Below are 19877 nucleotides of genomic sequence, written 5' to 3' on the forward strand. Positions count from 1 at the left end.
ACAAGGTGGAAACCTTGTCAATTCTACTTTCAAGATAAATCTTGAATCTGAGCACGTCTCACACCTTTACTATTCTGGTGATACCAGTATCATTTCTCTTTGGATTACTGCAAGAGCCAAAATGCTCTGTTTCTGCCTCTGCTTTCCACAGTCTATTTTCAACGAAGAAACTAGAGTGAACCTAAGGTCAGATCATATTACTCCTTCACTCAAAATCCAACCCAAAGTTTTCCCATCTTGTTAAAGAGGAAAACTGAAAATCCTTATGATGGTCTAGAGTCCTAAAGAATTCTGCCCCATTACAAATCTTGCTGACCTCATCTGCTACTACACTCCTCCGATGTCCACTGACTCTGAGCCACTGGGTTCCTTCATGCTTTTTGACCATGTCAAGCTTGCTTCTACCTCACTTTCTTAGAACTTACTGCCCTATGCCCAAACACCCACTTGAAGCTATTGCTCAAATGTAGTCTTTTTTCTCAGTTAGGCCTGAGCTGACCGCTCAACCAAAATAAGAATTCTTCCTAGCCCCAAATGGTTTATTTAATCTTTCCTTGTCCTATTTTATTTTTCATTGTACCTATTGCCTCTGATATACTATTTATTTTATTCATCTATTTCTTTGTTCTTCCTCTCTCCCTAGAGAAATGAGATAAGAACTAGATCTTGCAAGGTCTTGAGGAACATGATTAGGAAAATGGGAGCTTATGTGTTAAGAGCTTCTGGGGACTTCCCTGGTGGTCCAGTGTTTAAGATTCGACACTCTCAATGCAGAAGGCCTGGGTTCATTTCTGGTCAGGGAACTAAGACCCCTCATGCTGCACGGTGTTGCCAAAAAATAAATAAAAATACAAAGACACTAATTTCTTAAAAAAAAAAAAAGAACTTCTGGAAGGGTTTTTAAGCTGTGGAGTGACATGATTTAATTTATATTTTAAGATCACTCTTCCAATTGTATGAAAATGGGTTAGATGAGAAGGTGGCAAGCAAAGAACATGGTTAGGTGGCTTCAACCAGTGACCCAGATGAAAGATGACTGAGTGATAATGGTAGAGATAGAGAAATACAGACAGATTCACCATGTATTTTGGAGGTTAATGTAATGTGTTTCTGAAAGCATGTCAGACGTAATGGTATATATGATTTGAGGTATATGAATATTTTATTAGAAACAATATAACAAGCACATCAGACTGATGACTACTATTCCTTGGGATGAGACAAGTCGGTTAAGCGAAAATAATTAAGTAAATAATAGCCCAGGTGGTACTGTGATGTGGTAAAAATCACGAAGCTAAGTATACACTGTTAACGGATGCGATGGCAGGTTAATGTTTTCCCACATTCTGGCTTGAACAACTGCATACAGAGCAATGAGACAGAGAAGAGCTGAGTCAGGGTTGGGAGAGTTGAAGTTCAACTGTGGATAGTTTGAGAAGTCAGTAAGATGTCCAACTAGAGATTAATCCTGTGCAGCCCAGAGGTGGATCTGGGATGAAGATAACTCCTATGATACTAAATCCAAGGGAATGGATAAAATTACTTAGGAAGAAATTAGAGAGAAAAAAAGCTCCAGAACCAAAGTCTGAGAAACTTCAAAGTTGAGAGGTCATATGGAAGAAAAGTCAGAAAAGGAGATTGAGAAGGGTTGGTTTGTAAGGTAGGAAAAGGAAAACTAGGAAAACGTGGACCCATGAGGCCAAAAGAGTTTCAAGGAGGGATTGGTCAAGGATGTCAAATCTGCCAAGAGCTTCTCTAAGAGAAGGAAAGGGAAGTGCCTACTGGGCTGAAATATGTTACATCTTTGGCAACAATGATGGGTTTTTAGTGGGGGATAGGAGCCATACTCCAGCAGGTTAAAGAATAAATGGAACGTGGAGGAAAAAGCCCAATAAAGAATTGGCACCTATAATGCAGTCCCACTCCATGAACTATTATCAAAAAAGAAAAAAACTATTGTGAGACTACAATTTTTTTCTTTCTGGCTTTCCCAAGTTTTGAACCTTCAGAACCAGTGATTCCCACAAATCATAGATCACTAATGCCAGTGAAGGAAATATCTGTCAACCTATCTTAGTGACTACTATAAGAACTGCTAATCTATATTGTAGAAAGAGTCAGTGGACAAATCTTTAATCTTTTTTTCCCCTTATTTGGTTTTCTTTTTGTATCTCAAATGATCAAAGATTTCAGGAATTATTTCTGTAGGCAGAGCAGAACAGGATGATGTGAAAGATAAAGAAATGGGGTATTTGGTTTGATGCTAGCCTTTGAATATTACTAGTTGGTGCATGAGTGTAATGGAATAAGTTCATCTCGCCATCTGGCTAATGTTAAATGGAAAGTCACAGTCCCTGCCAGAAAGAGCTTCAGAAATGAATGAATTCAGTCATTCTGAATTTAGGTCAGCAACATTTGATCACAAGTGTGTCTAGTTCCTAAATGCAGATCCGCCATCACTGGCAGACTGGGAATTTCAGAATTGCTTGAGGAACTTAAGACAAAAAACCAGATCCCCAGGCCTCAGCCAGTAGATCCTGACCCAGCAGATGTTGGGTGAGATCCAAGAATTTGTATTTCTGAAACGTTTCCCAGGATTTCTGATACAAAGCCAAACTGCAGGAGCTGGTACTATAGAGTTCCCAAACATACAGGTGATAGTTGTTGGTAAGTTAACAAGGTAGAGATATAAAATAATGAAATTTTAGTATCTGGAGGACTTTTACAGAACGCCAACTTGAAACTCCCCCCTTTATTTCCAGTCAGAGAGATTAGAGTCCTGACATACCAGTCATGGCTACAGCTCTTCTTTCTGGCATTTTTATTACACAGACTTCCCTCCCTTATTCTAAAGAATAAGAGTTAACTTATCTAAACAAGTCTTTAAGTAAATATATTTTAATTTGCCTCAAAGGCACTAATCACTTTTTCTACTTTGCTGTTCCCATTTGTTGTTGTTACTTAGCTGCTAAGTTGTGTCTGACTCTTTTGTGACCCTACAGATTGTAGCCCTCCAGGCTCCTCTGTCCATGGGATTCCCCAGGCAAGAATACTGGAGTGGGTTGCCATTTCCTTCTCCAGGTTGTTCCCATAAGAGCAGACAAGGTTGAAACTGAGTGAATGCTTATTTAGCTGTGCATTTTGGACTACAGATCTCTTCACAGCTTCCCCAGGTCTCAGTGATCATAAAGGAGAGGGACTACAGCTTTTAGATCATATAATTTCTCACAGAAGGAATGGTTGATGTATGACATGTGAAAGCCAGACTGTTACCAGGTGAAGGAATTATTAAGCCACTGAAGCAGGTTAAAGCTTCCAGACAACAGGGTTCTATGAAAGAGAACTGAAAAGTTGCTTCAGGGACAAGTAGAGGGAAAAAATAGTCCAGCTCCTGCATAGGGTGTGAGCTAATCTTACAGCTGTCACTCTGATGGTAATTCCTGCCTACTATTTATAAATTGAGACTAAGGATAAAAGTACAAGATAACAAAATGTTCCAGATACAATTCAAAATATAATGATCTAAATGTCTAAAATGTGTCCAATAGGTAAAGTTTTAAAGTTTACCTTTCTCAAGTAGGACATGTGTGCAAATACACACACAAAGGGTAAAAACGAAATAGAAGACACTGAAAAATTTGAGTAAAAAAGGAAAGTGCTAAACTAAACTAAGATGCTATAAAAAGAAAAATTTGGATGACCAAAATGTAAAGAGTAGAAGTCTAGGACTAAGGTTAAAAAGTTGAAAGCAAACAACAACAAAAATGCCCCCAAATAAATAAATATGAGCTAATAAAAGAACAAAAATGAAACAAAAAGAAGAATTTAGTAAAATAAGATTAAAAAATCATTTTTATAAACAGAAGAAGCTGCTCAAGTGTCTATCAACAGATGAACGGATAAATAAATTGTGGTTTATAAAAGAAGTATTATTCAGCCACTAAAAGGAACAAATTCACATATATGCTACAATATGGGTGAACTTTGAAAACAATGTAAGTGAAATAAACCAAACACAAAAGGACAAATATTATATAATTCCAATTATATGAATTATCTAAAATGGGCAAATTCATAGAGACATAAAGTAGATGAAAGGTTTCCACGGTTCAGTAAAGGCAGGAGTGGGGAATTCTAGGTAAATTTTTTTCAGGTGACAACAGGATTTTGGAAATAGTGATAACAGCTGTTCAACACTGTGAAGTAATTAATGTCATGGAATTATACACTTAAAATGGTTAAAATGGAAAATTTTGTTACATATACTCTACTACAATAAAAAAGTCAAAAGAGACGAAAAATATTAGTATGAAACTAGAAATTAAAATACAAAAATAACAAAATACGCTAAAATATTGCAAGAATATCACTCCTAAATGCAATGTAAGGAACCTAAGGACATAGCAAGTATGCGGTAGGGGAGGTCATGTCAAAGGGGCAACAGCACCAGCAGCTTAACTCAAATAACTAGGATGAGCACACAACTTGCCAACCTGAGGCACTTCTGGGAGGAAAGGGGACACTGTCAATAACTACAGACGGACAGTGTGGACTGGGACTGTCGGGGGCAACGGAGGAAATGTGCTCATTCTACATACAAGGGCAATAGGTCCTCAAGGTTGAGGTCAGGTCCATGGCTTGGGGTCTGGCCAGAGCACAATGGTCCGAAAGCATCTTCTAGAATAATACAGTGGTCAAGAATGCAAATCTTTTTTTCAATTTTTAACAGAGAAGTAGCACAATTAAGTGGTTTTCACTGAAGTTTACTAATTTGGGATTCATAAAACAATCAGCATATTATTAGATTTTATTAAGAGTTATTATAACAGCCCAGGAATTTTAGAAGGCAAATTATACTTTGAGCTGCACTGGTAGCACAGGAAGGAATTCCTAAGGTGAATCATTTTTTATAAATGTACATTTTTACATATTACATTAGAGCTCTATAAATATATATATTCTTTTATACTTACATATGACTACAGACAATTGAGTCTGACCATTTAAAAAATCAAACCAGATTTACTGAAAAAATTAGTAACTGATCTCCTACCCATTCTTTATTTTTAAGCTAAAATTAATCTTAAAGGCCTACACAGAGGTTAATTTAAACAGTCCATACCTTACATGAGAAGTTCCGACTTGGGATGTTTCTTGCTAACTCTGAGATGCTGGGTTTATTCTGCAGACACTTGGTTAGGTGATATTTTTTCAATTTTATTCTATGGTAATAACGATCAGCGAAGTTACAGTGATTCAAGTGCTCTTTCTGCATGCATTTCCCAAGATGAGGAATACTATACTTCAAAGCTTGGAGAAACAATTTGCTCTTCTGCTGCATGGTATCAAAGTCCCTGGTTTACGCTCCCTTAGGGGCTGCCAGCACATGAATGATTTTCATAGGGATGACTGTACAGTGTGGGTTCTCAGAGCATCTAAGATCTGCAGTTCTTAACTTTCCCCTTTGGGGCTGTGGTTACAAATAACTGGTTACAAATAACTGCAGACAGCTGATAACTCAGGCTAAAAGTATTGAAAACTTGTACAAGTTAGTTTCATTCAAGTCATACTTCTTGGCAGATGTAACTTAAATGTCTCTTTAGTAAGGTCAATCTTATCAGGCTCAAACTATGCAGCACTCATTCTGGTACATACATGGGCAAACTAAAAAAAAAAAAACAAAACAAACGAAAAAACAAAATAAAAATCTGCAATAAATACAAAGACTTCATGGGGGCATCTCAGAAACTCTGAGGGCTTTTAAAGGCAAACCGGCTTTGATTTTACAGAATTCAGGTATTGGGTTGGTCAAAAAGTTCCTTCCAGTTTTTCACAAGATGTTATGGAGAAACCTAAATGAACTTTTTGGCCAACCCAATATATGCAGGATGAACTGGAAAAGACTAATTACTGAATAAAGGTAGAGAAGGGATTAGTATTTGAGTATTTGCTACATGCCAGATGCTTTTATATACTTGATCTAATTTAAACTTCATAGGAACCTGATAGAGTAGCTATTATGTTGATCTTACAGGTGAGCAAACTGTGGCTCAGGGAGGTTTAAGCAACTACCCCAGGTCACCTCTACAGAAAGTGATAGAGGAATGTCTATCTGCAAATAAAAACAACTGGACTTTGATGTTAAAAACGGGATTAGCTCCAAAAAACACTTGAGGATGCACACAGGAAATGTGATGCCATCGGTCTTCTATTGGAAAGCCCGTTCTTTTTAACCTATCTAGCAAGGTAAGTAAGGCTAGTGAGTAGTTAAGTCAGAGAAACCTGGGTTCAGGTCTTCACTCCTGCACTTAGCACCTGTGCTTAGTTTCCTCGTGTGTAAAACAGAGATAATGACCCCACTAACTATTCTAAGGATGAAACAATAGTTTATGTTTAACCCTTAATCAAGTGCCCGGACCGCAGTAACCACTCAGTAACCGTTGGCTACTATTTTTTGGACAGAAATATCTAGATACGTTGCACACTGCTGAATGTCATCATGAAAGTCTTCCACAAAATGTTTCTGGGTAGCAAAGGGAAAATACTGCGTCAGCTTCACCACAGCTCGGATCCGCTACGAAGTAGCAAAATAAAGGAGAGTGGAAATAGGGAATGAGCAGCCAATACCAGCAAAAACAAAGAAATTAAATAAAGTATGAGAAAATAAAAGAAAGGCTCTAAATGACTACATCCCTGCCGGCAGCCTCCATCCATCCATCTTCCACCCGCAGGGAGAAGACAGCCGGTTAACGATGGGGGTAGGGCAGACACACGGGTATTCCTGGGAGAACCTATTCGTTTTCCCTGTGCATCCGAGGCGAGAGAGTGGTACCAGGTGTCACGCAGTTAAGTGACATCGGTCAAAAATCTAGGACCAAAGGACTGAGGGATGGCTGGATGGGGAGAGGAAGAGGTGAAGGGACGAGACCCCCAGCCTACGCCCCCCAATACGTACGCAAATTGAAAGTCAGCCTGGCTCTAGATACCGAAACGAGTAAAGGCACGCCCAGAGGACCCGAAGCTCTCAGGAAGGAGTGCAGCTGTCACCTCGACCGCGTCCTGCCGAAGTCTGCGTTCTGCAGCTAGCAGAACCACTGCCTACCCAGTGTCGCCGAGAGCTAGTTTGCAGCACGCGTTCTACGTAACTCCCAACTAGCACGAGCTCTAAGCAGATTCCACCATATTTATTGTGGTCAAGAATGGATTTTTCTCCTTCTGAGATCATTATTGCTCAAAATACAAATCTTTTGGATCTTTGCTAGTCTTCAGAACTCGAGATGAAACAGGAGAGAGGAGAACAAAAAGGGGCAGGGTCGCGCTAGATCTGCCACAGTTCTCGCACCCTCTGGTCTGCCCTCACTCAAGATGGCCACCAGCAAAATGGTGCAGTGACGAGAGTCGCGCTGCCCTGGTTGCTAAGGAGACGCGACTACCGGAAATGCGGCATTCGGGGAGGGCTCGGGAGCTAGGGCAGAGGGAGGGAGGCCTGGCGTCACAGGTCCTGACTGGGAAGAAGTAGGCAGGTCCTGGCAGGGGAGAGCTGTGGCGGCGGGATCTCGGGTATAAGAGGCTCTAGCGGGATGGAATCTCAAGTCTCTGACGCCGCTGTCGGTCAAGCAGAGCAGACGGCAGGCGAGGGCCAGGCAAACAGCGGCGCCGCTCCGGGACCCGCAGCCTCGGCGTCCTTGGGTGCCGCCAGGTGGAAGCTCCTGCGGCAGGTAAGGGAGAGCCCTCTTAATTCACTATTGCCTCTGGCCAATCCCCTCGCAAGCGATCTGTAGCTCGTCTACCCTTGGAAGCTCGGGGAGTTCCCTCAATTTTACCGGGAGCCGCCTGAGGAGCGCCCCCTTGGTTCGTTCACCTACGGGTCCCACCAAAAAGGGAGGCTTCAGGTGGCATCGGTAGGGAGGGGGCAGCCAAAGCTGAGTCCTGGGAAACTCCAATCGAAGTAGAAGATTCCTTCCTAGACATTAGTCTGCATCTGAGGGACTTTTCTTCTTGCCCGCCAGTAGGGTTGGTGGAACCGCCGCTCCGCAGCCCATACTGCTCTTTTCTGCTTCTGTTTTACTTTCTTCCCCTGATTTCTTCTCCTTTCTTCTTAACTCCTGTTTCTAGCCCCAAATCTGGCCCCTCTTTTGGTGATCAGCGTGGTTGACTGTGTAGGGACTGTGACGTTGCACGTGTTGCTTCGGTTTCTTCCGTGGAGCTGAGAGCCAAGGGAGTTGTAAGAGTTGCCCCCGCCCACCCCTTCTCTTCCACGCGATAGTTACTTGTTTATCTTCTGGTTTGAAGTGATCAGTGAAATCCTTGGCGTCTCTGTGTGTTGTTTACTGGCTGTTATCTTTTAGCACTTCGAAGATGCCGCTGTTGTTGGTAACTTCAGTGGTGTGCCAGTGTGAAAATTTTCTTATTTGACATCACTGACACTCCTTGCCAAGGTGCTTGAAGTGAAATCTGTTGTTGATACGTCAATGTTATGCTTCTGCCTGGGGTTTCCTGCTGAAACCTTTTTTCAGTAGGACACTTTGCGTTTCTGATTTGTGTTTGAAGAAGAGTTTCTCAGCTACTGCCACTTTATTTGAGATTGTGTGTTTAGTATTTTGGGGGTTACTTTGTTTGCAGTTGTCTGGAGTCGTCTTTTCATACTGTGGCCTTCCAATGCTGTCATGACACACTCAAAGACCTTTTCTTTGCTGACACATTGACAGCCCTTGCAGAGCATTCATGATCTGGTTTTGCTGTTGATGTTACAAATGGTATTATAGGATAATAAAATGCATGTCCTTATAGATCATTATTGTAGGAACTTTCTGTAGTGAAGTAAACAAAGTTGAATTATCAAAATAGTAAATTAAGGCTTAAAAATGATCAATCAAACCTTATTATGATGACAAATGATTCTTAGTAAAAATTCTAGTTGACCGTCATTTATATTCATTCTGAGTTGCTGTCTACTTTAGCATAAGAGTGAGTTTCAGCCGTGGCTGCCATTTGAACTCCCCTCACACTTGGAAATTTAATGTTTTGGTATATTTGTGCTCACTGCTTAGAGTCTTTCTATCTTCTTCTCTACTTAATAAATGACTGTTCATCTTTCAGATCTCTGTGTCAATCTCCTCTTATGTGATGCCTCTGCTGACTCCTCTGGGCTGAGTTAGACCCATAGGTGACTCTATGCCTAACCCCTTTTCACATTATTTTATGACTATTTCATTAGAATCCATCGTTCTCATGAGAATAGGAGTTCTCCCCCGGGAAAGATGTTATTTTATTAACCTCCATCTTCTGCACAGGGCCTGGGTAGTTAATTTTTAGTAGATAACTGTTATGTGTTGTGGAAAGCCTGAGAATAAGGACAGTCTTTAAAGTGGCCCACAGGATCTTATCCTCAGTGTATTGTATCAGTGAGCTATCGCTGAGTAACAAATAACCGCACCATCGGATATTAATACATACACATACTGTTGTATGCAACGCCATTACATACATCACATGCTGTTGCACACAACAGTGAGCATTTATTCTGTTTGTGAGCCACTGACAGGCTGCGATCAGCTGAGTGGCTCTAGGCTGCATGCTTGGTCCACATGCCTCTAATCCTGAGATCAGTTAGTTAACATGTTTTCATGGTGATGACAGAGGTATAAGAGAGCAAATGCAACCACTGAAACATATTAATATTTTAAATATTTACTAATATCCTGTTGGTCAAAATAAGAATCTTAGTCAAGGGGGCAGAGAAAATATGTTTTTTTTTTTTTTTTCTTGGAGAGGGCAGGGGAGAAAGTGAATCTTTTTCTGTAATAACTGAATCTACCATGTGTTTTAAACATTTTCAGGCTCTTAGTAAATATGTTTCAAGTGAACAGACCATTTGTATCTTGTGAGCATTCAGAACTGGAAAACTGAGAAATCTGAACAATACTAGAGATATGAATTATTTTTCTCTTTCTTATGGGACATCTTCATGACATCTGCTTCAGTCAGTCAGTTCAGTCACTCAGTCATGTCTGACTCTTTGCGACCCCATGAACCGCAGCACGCCAGGCCTCCCTGTCCATCACCAACTCCTGGAGTCCACCCAAACCCATGTCCATCGAGTCGGTGACACCATCCAACCATCTCATCCTCTGTCATCCCCTTCTCCTCCTGCCCTCAATCTTTCCCAGCATCAGGGTCTTTTCCAATGAGTCAGCTCGTTGCATCAGGTGGCCAAACTATTGGAGTTTCAGCTTCAACATCAGTCCTTCCAATGAATATTCAGGACTGATCTCCTTTAGGATGGACTGGTTGGATCTTCTTGCAGTCCAAGGGACTCTCAAGAGTCTTCTCCAATACTACAGTTCAAAAGCATCAATTCTTCGGCGCTCAGCTTTCTTTATAGTCCAAGTCTCACATCTATACATGACCACTGGAAAAACCATAGCCTTGACTAGATGGACCTTTGTTGGCAAAGTAATGTCTCTGCTTTTTAATATGCTGTCTAGGTTGGTCATAACTTTCCTTCCAAGGAGTAAGTGTCTTTTAATTTCATGGCTGCAGTCACCATCTGCAGTGATTTGGGAGCCCCCCAAAATAAAGTCTTACACTGTTTCCATCTTTTCCCCATCTATTTCCCATGAAGTGATGGGACCAGATGCCATAATCTTAGTTTTGTGAATGTTGAGCTTTAAGCCAACTTTTTCACTCTCCTCTTTCACTTTCATCAAGAGGCTCTTTAGTTCTTCTTCACTTTCTGCCATAAGGGTGGTGTCATCTGCATATCTGAGGTCATTGATATTTGTCTCGGCAGTCTTGATTCCAGCTTGTGCTTCATCCAGCCCAGTGTTTCTCATGATGTACTCTGCATAGAAGTTAAATAAGTAGGGTGACAATATACAGCCTTGACGTACTCCTTTTCCTATTTGGAACCAGTTTGTTGTTCCATGTCCAGTTCTAACAGTTGCTTCCTGACCTGCATACAGGTTTGCCAAGAGGCAGGTCAGGTGGTCTGGTATTCCCATCTCTTTCAGAATTTTCCACAGTTTATTGTGGTCTACACAGTGAAAGGCTTTGGCATAGTCAATAAAGCAGAAATAGATGTTTTTCTGAAACTCTCTTGCTTTTTCTATGACATCTGCTCATGTCTCCTTTTTCTCCTCACAATTCTGTGTTTCCACTAGGGCTCCAGTGCTATCTCATGGCCCTCTACCTTAACTGTCCAATATTTTCTGTATTTTACAATTAATATTCTTGGAGAGAAAATCTGGTTGACCTAGTTCATCATTTAATACCAGGTCACATGATAAATTGCTGACTTTTGAATCTAGTGCCTACTTGAATCAGATGAGGTCTGGAAGTCTATGGATCAATATCAATAGAGGCTGTGGATATTGTTCTTTTTTCTTCTTTGTTGGGTTTGACTATCTGATGGCAAAAATAGCTACCTCATCATCCACCCAGCTAGTGATCCAGAAGAAATAACCCTTTTCCCTAACACCCAAATCATTTCCTCCAAAACGATTCTAATAGTCCAAGTTTGAACCAATTGCTGTTTCTAGGAGAATTGTGCACTTTGACCCGGGTCATCAGCCCACACTGTGGCAAGGAAAATAATAACCCTGCCATTATTGCGTAGAGTGAGGGAGGGGCATTTCCCAAGAGGACGGGATATAGAGCAGATGAAAAAGTAGCAGTGACCCTTCCATGCTTACGCACATCTCATAACCACCTACAGAATGAATAAGAGGGCCTAGACGTCTGCATACTTGGCTGAAGAATCCGATTAATGGAATATTTTATAGTACAATTTAAATTAAAGCAGGTAATATACATTTGACTGTCAATGCAGAAAGAGACAGGATGATTTCTAGAATAGAATGTAATACAATTTGATTTTAGTCCCAGATCTACCTATGATGATGAGCAACCTATTTGTACCTCATTTGTAAATGAGGGAGTGGGACTAGATTTCTTTAAGATCTCTTCCGTTTCTGATTATTTTATTTTATTTTATTATTTATTTATTTCTTTTTTTCGTTTCTGATTATTTTAAAGCGAAATTATTTTCCAGGGTTAGGAATAAACTAATTGTCTATTTTCTAATCCTATTATGATTTCCTAACAAAGAATTTGATTTATGTTTAACATTTAAAAACAGCTTATGGGGACTTTCCTGGTGGTCCAGTGGGTAAGACTCCTTGCTCCCAATGCAGGGGACCTGGGTTTGATCCCTGTTCAGGAAACTGGATCCCACATGCCACAACTGAGAGTTTGCATGCCGCAACTAAAAAGATTGCTCATGCTGAAACTAAAGATCCCACAAGCCACTAAGACCTGTTGCATCCAAATAAATAAATACTAAAAAAAATAGCTATGTACTGGGTAAAATGGGCATCCAGGTGAGATCATCACAGTACATTTATCAGAAAACTGATTTTTACGGTATCAAAGAGAGCAATCTAAAAATATAAACAGTATGTATAGTATGAGCCATTGAAAACTTATTCATAGCTATATGTATATGCATAGATGGATGTTTAAATGTGCTGTTCCCAAACGGTAGAATTTTGAGTGGGTTTTTACTCTTCTATATTTAACCTTCTTTTCCAGTGAACCTGATGATTTTCAAACCATTTTTCATCTGTTCCCAGGTGTGTAGTTTTAATTATAACATCTTTGAAATTGGGATATGTCTATTAGTTGATGGCATCCCAGTCAATAGGCAACCTATTCTATGTAACATCAGAAGGAAGGAAAAAAATTGAATCTTATAATCAATGATGTATTGTATTTGATGAAATATAGTCAGGGAAAGAGAGAATTGGTTTTTTGAGAAAAAATTGAAGACCACTGACTACCAGAAAAACAATTCCATGTGAGTGACCAAAATCCTTCCCAGAACAAGATGCTAAACAATAGGAGTACCTGTTACCTCATTGACTAATTGAGAAAGTTGGTTAAAAAGGTCAGTCATGAAAATGATACATATGCTAAAATGAAGCTACAATCTGAGTGTCAAATTGTCCTAAATAATTATAGTTAGTTCTCTTAAGTTTATACAGCTGGCTTTCCACAATGAAATTGGTAGTAAACTTTTAAGCAACTTAACTTCTCAAGCAAACTTACCTTTATCTTTCCAAAACATTCAACTTAACTTTTATGGAAGAAACATAAAAATAAAATGGAATAATGATTACCACTCCTCATAATTATTATTTCATTACTTTTTTTAATATTTAATGCATGACAATAATAAGAACAGCTGGTGTAAAAAGCTTGTGAAAAAGGCCAATTAACTTGGCAACCAGCTCAGTGGGGAAGGGCAGGAATAGCACCTTGGCACTATTCAGTTCACATGGCCCAGTCTGAATATTTAATAGAGGGAACAGAGAGGGCCCATGAATTCAGAGTCAGTTACAAGAGATGTGCTGTGTTTTGTGTCCTGTTTATGTCTCTCAGTTCCTTGATAGAAAATGGCAAACAGACACCAAGAAACCATGTCTTAGGAATGGTTGTGCCTATCGATCTTGCACTGAGAATTGTGGTTTAGATTCCTATGTAAGTGAGGAGTTGAGCGATGGACTCTTCATTGGTTTTTATTGGCATCACTAGGGATCACTTCGGAGAAGGCAATGGCACCCCACTCCAGTACTCTTGCCTGGAAAATCCCATGGATGGAGGAGCCTGGTGGGCTGCAGTCCGTGGGGTCGCTAAGAGTCGGACACAACTGAGCGACTTCACTTTCACTTTTCACTTTCATGCATTGGAGAAGGAAATGGCAACGCACTCCAGCGTTCTTGCCTGGAGAATCCCAGGGACGGGGGAGCCTGGTGGGCTGCCGTCTATGGGGTTGCACAGAGTTGGACACGACTGAAGTGACTTAGCAGCAGCAGCAGCAGCAGCAGCAGCAGGGATCACTTTCTACAGCAGCAGCTGAACAGGGTCATTCGTGCTCTTTCATTCCTTTTTTTTTTTTTTTAATTTTATACATCGTTGTGTTTATAAGGATTTTTCACATTGTTGAAGTTAAACTTACATTTCAATTGATTTTAGAACTTTATACTGCTATATAGTCACAGATGACATAGATTTTTGTGTGCTCTGTGGAACATACTTTAACCTTAAGCATCTAAATTGTAATGCTCACCCCTGAGCCCCACAGTTCAAACCTTATTGACATATACATCAGTGACTGGAGGAGATTTTCTTTTTTTATGTTTCTGAGTTATTAAGATTAATAATTGGTTTTTATTTGATTCCTTAAAAATATTTAGGAATATGCTTTAGGTTAAAAATGGTGAACGGGAATGTTTTCTTGAGTTAGAAGTATGTAGCTTGTCAATCTGAAAACAAAATATTCCACCAATAATTATTTTGAAAGAAATGGACTTTAAAAAGTTTCTTTATTTTTGGCTTAGCAGCTACGGTTGGCTGTCTCTATAGGGCGGGCTTAGTTCCTCCTGGCATGTGTGATCTTCCCAGACCGGAGATCAAACCCCTGTCCCCAGCATTGACAGGCAGATTCTTAACCACTGGAACAGCGCGGAAGTCCTTGAAATAAATGAACTTTTCACTGTGCAGCAAAGAAAATAAAAAGTTTAGAAGGCTCCAAGTGTGAAAGCATGTGTCTTTTTACATTCTCAGAGCTGTAAAATTTGTTAGACTATTAATCAATAGTCTTCCTAAGAGTAAATATAACAGTTTTCCAGAGATTAAATACTTTAACACCCATTCCATGCTGAATATTTTTATTTGGCTCATTTTTATTATTTAAGTTAAGACCAGAAATCTATGATTTATTTTAATTCCTAAAAAGTTTTGAGTCCTAAAAATGATGCTTTTATATGAATTTTTCTAAGAGTAAAAAAATTCACCATTTGAAAGTTTCAGCTTTATTGAGATATACCTGACAAATCATATTGTAAACTACACAATGTGATGATTTGATATATGTATACATTGTGAAAGTATTCCCCACCCCCACCCCCAATGAGTTAACACCTTTTTGGTTATTGTTGAAAACATTTTCATTCATTTCTTTTTTTGAAGCTTTCAAACAACTGAATGTTTTCACTTTGTCTACCTGGTTTTCATTGCCTTCTTGTTCCTTCTGAATTCTCTGTGGCAAAGAGAGGCTATATTCCTTTTTCACATCTAGTTTTTTGTCATTTTTGAAAGCTGCTCTCTATAGGTAATTTTTGACTTCACAATTCTAGCTCAGACCGCAAACTTTATTTATAAGGTATATAACCTTTTATATCTGAACTTTGAGTATTTTCCTTCACCACCCCATCCCATAATTCCATTTGATTATTCCTTAGGGGGTTGGAAGGCAATTATTATTTACTTAGGGGGTTGGAAGGCAATATTCTAAAAGCGGTAGCTGACAAGATTATACCTTGATGGGAAATTTAAATATCCTCTCAAGTCACAAAGCTGCAGACATTTTTGATGACCTTGAAATAACTGAATCAGTAGTAATCTGAATTGATCTCCATTGCATATGATTACCTTTACTGAGTAGTGTATGCTGCTAAGCTGCTAAGTCGCTTCAGTCGTGTCCAACTCTGTGCGACCCCATAGACGGCAGCCCACAAGGCTTCCCCGAACCTGGGGTTCTCCAGGCAAGAACACTGGAGTGGGTTGCCATTTCCTTCTCCAATGCATGAAAGTGAAAAGTGAAAGTGAAGTCACTCAGTCATGTCCGACTCTAGCAACCCCATGGACTGCAGCCCACCAGGCTCCTCCGTCCATGGGATTTTCTAGGCCCCACTGGAGTGGGGTGCCATTGCCTTCTCCGGAGTAGTGTATAGATTATGTAAATAAATTTTCCCTTTTATTTATTCTAAATATATTTTTTACTTTCTTTGAGAATTACCTTGTTGTCATATTGTAGATCATGGAATTTACTAAACTATAAAAGCCTCTTCCAATTTTATACATGTGTTGATTTAATAACTTTTTACCTTAGTGATTTGTAATGTCATTACCTTGATGTCAGAGTAATTTAATTAGTATAAAAAGGCATTTGATTTTTGGACATTAATTGGACGAGATCTGTGGCAATTTATAATATCTACATTTTACACTTTATAACAATTTTTTTTTTGGGAGTAAGGTTTGTTTCAGATCAGATCAGATCAGTCGCTCAGTCGTGTCCGACTCTTTGCGATCCCATGAACACAGCATGCCAGGCCTCCCTGTCCATCACCAACTCCCGGAGTTCACTGAGACTCACGTCCATCGAGTCAGTGATGCCATCCAGCCATCTCATCCTCTGTCGTCCCCTTCTCCTCTTGTTCCCAATCCCTCCCAGCATCAGTCTTTTCCAATGAGTCAACTCTTCGCATGATGTGTTTTTCTTCCTCATAATCATAGATGATAGATAACAATAAGACTGTATTTTTGGTAAAACCTTTTAAAACAATTCATCCTTTTATTTATTTTTAAAATTTTATTTATGTATTTCATCTTTGGCTGTGCTGGGTCGTCATTGCTCTGCGGGCTTTTTCTCTAGTTGGGGAGAACAGGGGCTACTTGCTAGCTGCAGTGCACAGGTTTTTCATGGTGGTGGCTTCTGCTGTCATGGAGCACTGGCTCTAGGGCGCACAGGCTTCAGTATTTGTGGCTCTCGGGCTCTAGAACACAACTCAATAGTTGTGATGTCAGGGCTTAGTTGCTCCAAGGCACGTGGGATCTTCCTGGATCAGGGATCTAGCCCATGTCATCTGCATTGGCAGGCAGATTCTTTACCACCAAGCTACCAGGGAAGCCCACCCTTTTATTTTTAAAGGAAACTCTCTAACAGGTCAAAGAGAGGCAACTTTTCTGATGTTCCATTTAAAAAAATCAACCTTATAAACCTTCTATATAATATAAAAAATTTAAGCCTATTTTTTCCCTCAAGATATATTATTCAAGTTGGTATGGTTTCTTGCTTGGTTCTGATCTCAGTTTGCCTTTATGTAGTCAGGATTCCTTTTCAGATAAGAGAAACAACTCTAGCTATTTTAAGCAGAAAAGGGCTTTATAAAGGGAATTAAATGCTCATAAAATCTTTGGAGGAACTAAAGGAACCTACAAAGAATGAGTCCCAGAACAACACAAAAGCTGGCCTGCCAAGAGAGATGCTACCGCTACCAAAATGAAGAACTTGAGCTTCTTTCTGGGATCATTTCACATTGTGTGTGATCTCTGGTGATCAAGAAGCTGTTTCTAGAACTGTAGACTCCAGAAGTACACCTTGCCTGTTCTGTGTCTACCAGCAAAGGTTTGTCACTTGTACGGCCTCTGTGTGTGTGTGTATGTGTGTGTGTGTGCGCACATGCTCCATTACTCAGTCTTTCACTCTCCACTAAATTAGAGTGTGAACATTGGAACCTCTGCTAAAGCTGCTGAAGATCCAAATGTCTTTAGAACTGTTCTTACTAGCACACATTGCAGAAATGGATCTTTCTTCTTTCCATCTTTCTTTCTTTCAAATCTCATGTTAGTCCATCTGGTTAGCTAAACCAAAAGCACATCTGAAACTGACTTCTAGGGATTCTGGGAAATGTGGTTTCTAGCTTTAGCATAGGAAGGTATCTTAAAGGAAGTAGAAATGTGATGTTTGGTGCCAGGCTACCACATTCTCCACAGGAAAAGGTGTTGAAAGTTCAAGTTCTGTAGTCAGATAGCCTGAATTTGCTTCTTACTAGCTTTCTGACCTTGAGCAAATTACCATTCCTTTTCATTAGCTTCCTCTGTCACATAATAGGTATCTATCTCATGGAGTTATTTGAGAATTTAATGAAGAGTGTGGTTAAGACTTAAATTAATTCTTACTTGGATGTTTGCTGTCATTTGCTGGTGAATAGTCTGGACTTGGAGTTTTCTTTGTGGTAAAATTTTTATTTATGCATTTTATTTTTAAAATAGTTTAGGACCGTTTAGACTTTCAGTTTCTGCTTGTGTCAATTTTGGTTAGTTGTATTTTTCCAGGAATTTGTCCATTTCATCTAAATTTTCGAAGTTAGTCTTCATAATATTCCTTTGCATTTTTTAATGCCTGTAGGATCTATAGTGATCTCCTTATGTCATTGAAATTTATACCTTCTTTCTTTTTTCCTTAATAGCTTCATCAGGGGTTTATCAGTTTATTAATCTCTTCAGAGAACCATCCCTTGATGTTGTTAATCCCCCCTGCTTTGTTTGTTTTCTGCTTTATTAGCTTTTACTCTTTTGAGGACTTAATTTGTTCTTTTTCGAGTTTTTGCAATGGATACTCAGCTTACTGATTTTTAGCTTTTCCATATATTTCCCTCTTAGTATGGATTTAGCCATCTATGGGGTCCCACAGAGTCGGACACGACTGAAGCGACTTAGCAGCAGCAGCAGCAGCAGCTACATTTCATGTTTTGAAATGTATTTTTATTATTCAGTTCAAAATGCTTTCTAATTTCCATTGTGTGTTTTTTGATTCGTTGATCATTTAGAAGTCTATTGCTTAACTTCCAAGTATATTTAGTTTTAGATATCTTTTTAGTTATATTTAACTTATGACTATTAGAGTGCTTTATATATTAAAGAAACTTCATAGGAAATGTCAGATATATGCAAAATTGGAAATAATACTTTAATAGCTATTCAGGTATCTATCAGTTCAGTTCAATCACTCAGTTGTGTCTGACTCCTTGTGACCCCATGGACTGTAGCACGCCAGGCTTCCCTGTCCATCACCAACTTCCAGAGTTTACTCAAACTCAAGACCATTGAGTTGGTGATGCCACCCAACCATCTCACCCTCTGTCATCCTGGTCTCCTCCCGCCTTCAATCTTTCCCAGCATCAGGGTCTTTTCAAATGAGTCAGTTTTTTCACATCAAGTGGCCAAGTATTGGAGTTTCAGCTTCAACAGCAATCCTTCCAATGAATATTCAGGACTGATCTCCTTTAGGATGGACTGGTTGGATCTCCTTGCAGTCCAAGGGACTCGCAAGAGTCTTCTCCAACACCACAGTTCAAAAGCATCAATTCTTCAGTGCTCAGCTTTCTTTATAGTCCAACTCTCATATCCATATATGACTACTGGAAAAACCATAGCTTTGACTAGATGGACATTTGTTGGCAAAGTAGTGTCTCTGCGTTTTAATATGCTGTCTAGGTTGGTCATAACTTTTCTTCCAAGGAGCAAGCGTCTTTTAATTTCATGGCTGCAATCACTATCTTCTGTGATTTTGGAGCCAAAAAAAAAAAAAAGTCTGTCACTGTTTCCATTATTTCCCCATCTATTTGCCATGAAGTGATGGGACCTGATGCCATGATCTTAGTTTTTTAAATGTTGAGTTTTAAGCCAACTTTTTCACTCTCCTCTTTCACTTTCATCAAGAGGCTCTTTAGTTCTTTGCTTTCTGCCCTAAGAGTGGTGTCATCTGCGTGTCTGAGGTTACTGATATTTCTCCCAGCAATCTTGATCCCAGCTTGTGCTTCCTCCAGCCCAGCATTTCTCATGATGTACTCTGCATAGAAGTTAAATAAGCAGGGTGACAATATACAGCCTTGACGTACTCCTTTCCTATTTTGGAACCAGTCTGTTGTTCCATGTTCAGTTCTAACTGTTGCTTCTTGACCTGCATACAGATTTCTCAGGAGGCAGGTCAGGTGGTCTGGTATTCTCATCTCTTTAAGAATTTTCCACAGTTTGTTGTGATCCACACAGTCAAAGGCTTTGGCATAGTCTAAAGCAGAAGTAGGTGATTTTTTGGAACTCTCTTGCTTTTTCAGTGACCCAATGGATGTTGGCAATTTGATCTCTGGTTCCTCTGCCTTTTCTAAATCCAGCTTGAACATCTGGAAGTTCATGGTTCATGTACTGTTGAAGCCTGGCTTGGAGAATTTTGAGCATTACTTTGCTAGCAT

The 19877-nt window shown here is 39.6% G+C and overlaps 2 protein-coding genes across 6 annotated transcripts in view; one reads left to right on the top strand and one right to left on the bottom strand.

Moving 5' to 3' along the window:
* Positions 1-7133, bottom strand: part of PREPL (prolyl endopeptidase like) — a 38520-nt gene extending 31387 nt beyond the window's left edge. For 2 of the 4 annotated variants that reach the window (XM_070798584.1, XM_070798583.1), the window contains exons 1-2: positions 6956-7133; positions 5123-5664 (exon numbers count right to left, since the gene is read on the bottom strand). In XM_070798584.1, coding sequence (XP_070654685.1) covers positions 5123-5341 — 219 coding nt within the window. In that variant the 5' untranslated portion in view covers positions 5342-5664; positions 6956-7133. The remainder of the gene's footprint in view (positions 1-5122; positions 5665-6955) is intronic. The other 2 variants (XM_070798586.1, XM_070798585.1) reach the window with 2 other exon arrangements.
* Positions 7134-7432: 299 nt separating this feature from the next.
* The window catches only part of CAMKMT (calmodulin-lysine N-methyltransferase), a 425501-nt gene continuing 413056 nt past the window's right edge, over positions 7433-19877 (top strand). The window contains exon 1 of one of the 2 annotated variants that reach the window (XM_019970085.2): positions 7433-7718. In XM_019970085.2, the coding sequence (XP_019825644.2) occupies positions 7581-7718 (138 nt within the window). In that variant the 5' untranslated portion in view covers positions 7433-7580. The remainder of the gene's footprint in view (positions 7719-19877) is intronic. The other variant, XM_019970084.2, reaches the window with a different exon arrangement.

Source organism: Bos indicus, chromosome 11 (genome assembly GCF_029378745.1).
Source record: "Bos indicus isolate NIAB-ARS_2022 breed Sahiwal x Tharparkar chromosome 11, NIAB-ARS_B.indTharparkar_mat_pri_1.0, whole genome shotgun sequence".
NCBI classification, from domain to species: domain Eukaryota; kingdom Metazoa; phylum Chordata; class Mammalia; order Artiodactyla; family Bovidae; genus Bos; species Bos indicus.